General features: G+C 64.8%; 1 protein-coding gene across 1 annotated transcript in view; it reads right to left on the reverse strand.

Annotated features, from left to right (window-relative positions):
• COL9A2 (collagen, type IX, alpha 2) overlaps nucleotides 1–2799 on the reverse strand; it is a 14886-nt gene that overhangs the window by 676 nt on the left and 11411 nt on the right. Inside the window, exons 17-24 of the mRNA XM_009333470.1 lie at nucleotides 2724–2777; nucleotides 2592–2645; nucleotides 1856–1927; nucleotides 1734–1769; nucleotides 1447–1491; nucleotides 1109–1213; nucleotides 467–519; nucleotides 196–386 (exon numbers count right to left, since the gene is read on the reverse strand). Coding sequence (XP_009331745.1) covers nucleotides 196–386; nucleotides 467–519; nucleotides 1109–1213; nucleotides 1447–1491; nucleotides 1734–1769; nucleotides 1856–1927; nucleotides 2592–2645; nucleotides 2724–2777 — 610 coding nt within the window. The remainder of the gene's footprint in view (nucleotides 1–195; nucleotides 387–466; nucleotides 520–1108; nucleotides 1214–1446; nucleotides 1492–1733; nucleotides 1770–1855; nucleotides 1928–2591; nucleotides 2646–2723; nucleotides 2778–2799) is intronic.

The following is a 2799-nucleotide window of genomic DNA, read 5'->3' on the forward strand; positions in this document are numbered from 1 at the left end:
TCCGGGGGGGAAAAGAAACAGGCAGGGAGGGAGTTTCTGGAGCCGCAGCGGGAAACGGGGACCCTGCAGGGGAGGGGAGGGGGCTGCCCCTGCTCAGGGACTGAGCTGGGGGATGAGTGTGGCAGGAGGAGGCAGGGTCAGCCCCGAGGAGGATTTTTGCCCGGCACGGTGTGGGTATGGCCACCCACCACCTACCTTTAGGTCCTGTGTTGCCGATCTGCCCGGCAGCACCCAGGATGCCGGGGACGCCTCGAGGTCCCATGGGTCCGTGCGGGCCCTGCTCACCGGGTGGCCCGGGAGGACCAGGGGGTCCGGGGGGTCCCATGGCACCGCCTCCCCCCAGGCCGGCCCGCTGGGCGCTGACTGCCCCCTCCGCCAGCTGCTCTGTAGGGCAGAGAGAGGCCGGTGTGGGATGGAACATGGTGGCAGCCGCCCCGCCGGCGGTGCCCCGCTCGCCCCCTCTCCTTGCAGCATCTTCAGGACCACGTCAACGATGTGCTGGTCCCCAGCGTCCCGGCCCTGCCAGTGGTGAGAAGAGGGACACACCGTAAAGGGAGAGCGCTCCTTCCGTCCCCATCTGCACCCACAGAGCCGGTCCCATCCCAACCCCCCGGTCCAGAGCACCTCCCTGCCCCCGATGCTGCCTTCCCAACACTTCTTTGCTTTCCGTTCAGTCCCAGTACAAGTGCTCCAGCCTCAGCTCATGCCATGCCCGGCCACGCTGCAGTCTCCTCATGGCGTTAACGTTCTGCAGCCCCGTTTTGCAAGTCTAAAATGAGGCTTAGATGGAAAAATTCTGTCCCCCGGGCAGGCTGCAAAGGCACATATTGGAGCTAAACCTGCTGCTGGTGCTATATACAGTGAGAAATAAAGAACTCTTCTTTTCTAGAAAGGTGGGATCCCAGCTCAGCCCTCCTGGAGAGCTCGCAGGCGAGCACTGGCAGCTCCCGAGCCGAATGGCATCTGTTTCCCAGAGGAATTGGTTGGTAAGAAAAGGTCGGAGGCAATTCACCTGCAGAGCTGAACAAGCTGACGGCAGCAGCCCCCAGGTCACCACCTACGCGGTGCAGGAGGTGAGGAGGGGATGCGGGGTGCTCGGGGTACTCACCGCTATGCCCCGCTGGCCAGGCATCCCCGGCACGCCGAAAAAAAACTCGCTCCAAAACCCCCAGTCCCTCACCTGTCCCTTTGGCCCCGGCTCGCCCGATTCACCCTGGGGACAGAGGACACAAGAAATGCAATGGGAAGACAGCACGAATTTAGAGATGCAGCTGGGGGGAGGCACACGTATCCCCCCCGGAGCGCACCGTGGCTGCATTGGGGTGCAATGCTGCGGTGCCCGGGGCCACACCGGACAGGAGACCCCAGCACGGCCACAGCACGTGGGCAGGGACCCACATCCAGCCCCTGTCCCCCCCACCCCAGGACCCGTCTGTGGGGACCCACCTTCTCTCCCTTCAGCCCCGCAAGGCCATGAACGCCCGGGTGTCCCTAGAGGAAAGGCAATCAGAAATGTGAACCTTCACTGCCAGCACCCGTCTCCTCCGCAGCCACTTTAACCCCCCCTTTCCACCTGCTGCGCTCAACCGGGATGCCGGGGGTATAGACGAAGAAAGCGCCTGGTGTCAGTGGGTGTCAGCCCCCCCCAGAGGTGGGTGCCAGCCCTGTTAAACATGGGTGTCAGCGATTCCCCACCGGATCCCCCAGCCTGGGCAGGAAGGTGATGTACTCACAGTACCACCTTTGGAGCCGGTTTTCCCCAGGGAGCCCTGGAGAAAAGAGAGCGGGGGGGTCAGCCCAGCTCAGCGGAGATTCCCTGAGCTGGACCCCATCCCCTGCAGCCAGGAGCCGTCACCTTGTCTCCTTTGACTCCTGGCAAGCCTTGGGGTCCTGGGATTCCTGGTGGACCCTGCTCGCCCTTGGGCCCCTGGAGAACAAGGTAACATGGGGAAAAGGGAGAAGTGAGTGAGAAGAGGCCGTGGGAAGACTCTCCTCCCCCGTCGGAGCATCCTCTCCAAGGGCACCACCCTCCCAAGGCCAACGAGCGCCCGGGCCCGCTGTGCCTCTCCCCCAGCAGCTCAGGCTGCATCCCAGCCTGCCCTGAATCTGGCCTCTGTTGGGGGACAGGGCAAAAACAATGGAGGAGCCTCCCCTCCTGCAGTGCTGAGAGGGGGGGGGCTCCACCAGGGAAGGGGCCCCCGCTCTCAGGAAGCCAGAGGGACAAAGATCGCTTTTTGGCTATTTTCCACTCCGGGAAAGCCTCCAAGAAGGGCCGGGCAGCCTCCCCGCTCTCGCCGGGCTGGGAGGAAATTCCTCTCCCGGCTGGGGCTGCAAACCCAGCGTGGCCCCGGGCCCGCTAATCCCTGCGCTATTTGCCCCATGGGGTAATCCCTCACCCCGGCAGCCAGGCACAGCGGGACGGGGCGCGTGATCGACCCCGGCCATGATCAAAGCGAGAGGTCTGTGCAGCAGTGCCAGCCGTGCCCTGCTGTCCCCGTCCCTCCTCCCCCAGCCGAATGCCCCGGGCTGAGCATCCCCGAGCCGTGCCGAGGCGAAGCCCGCTTCCCAGCCCGGCTGCGAGTGTGACTCACCGCTTTCCCCTGCTCGCCGGGGGGACCCACGAGGCCACGCTCGCCCCGGTCACCCTGCGGAGACCCGGGAAGAGAGTAGAGTCAGGGACAGCTCCCGGCACCGCCACAAACCCTGTGGTGCCCTGGACTCACCTTCATCCCGGGGACACCCGGCGGTCCCTGCTCACCCCGAGGTCCAGGCTCACCCTAAGAGGGGGGAAAAAAAAAA

Source organism: Pygoscelis adeliae, unplaced genomic scaffold (assembly GCF_000699105.1).
Source record: "Pygoscelis adeliae isolate BGI_AS28 unplaced genomic scaffold, ASM69910v1 Scaffold321, whole genome shotgun sequence".
Classification (NCBI taxonomy): domain Eukaryota; kingdom Metazoa; phylum Chordata; class Aves; order Sphenisciformes; family Spheniscidae; genus Pygoscelis; species Pygoscelis adeliae.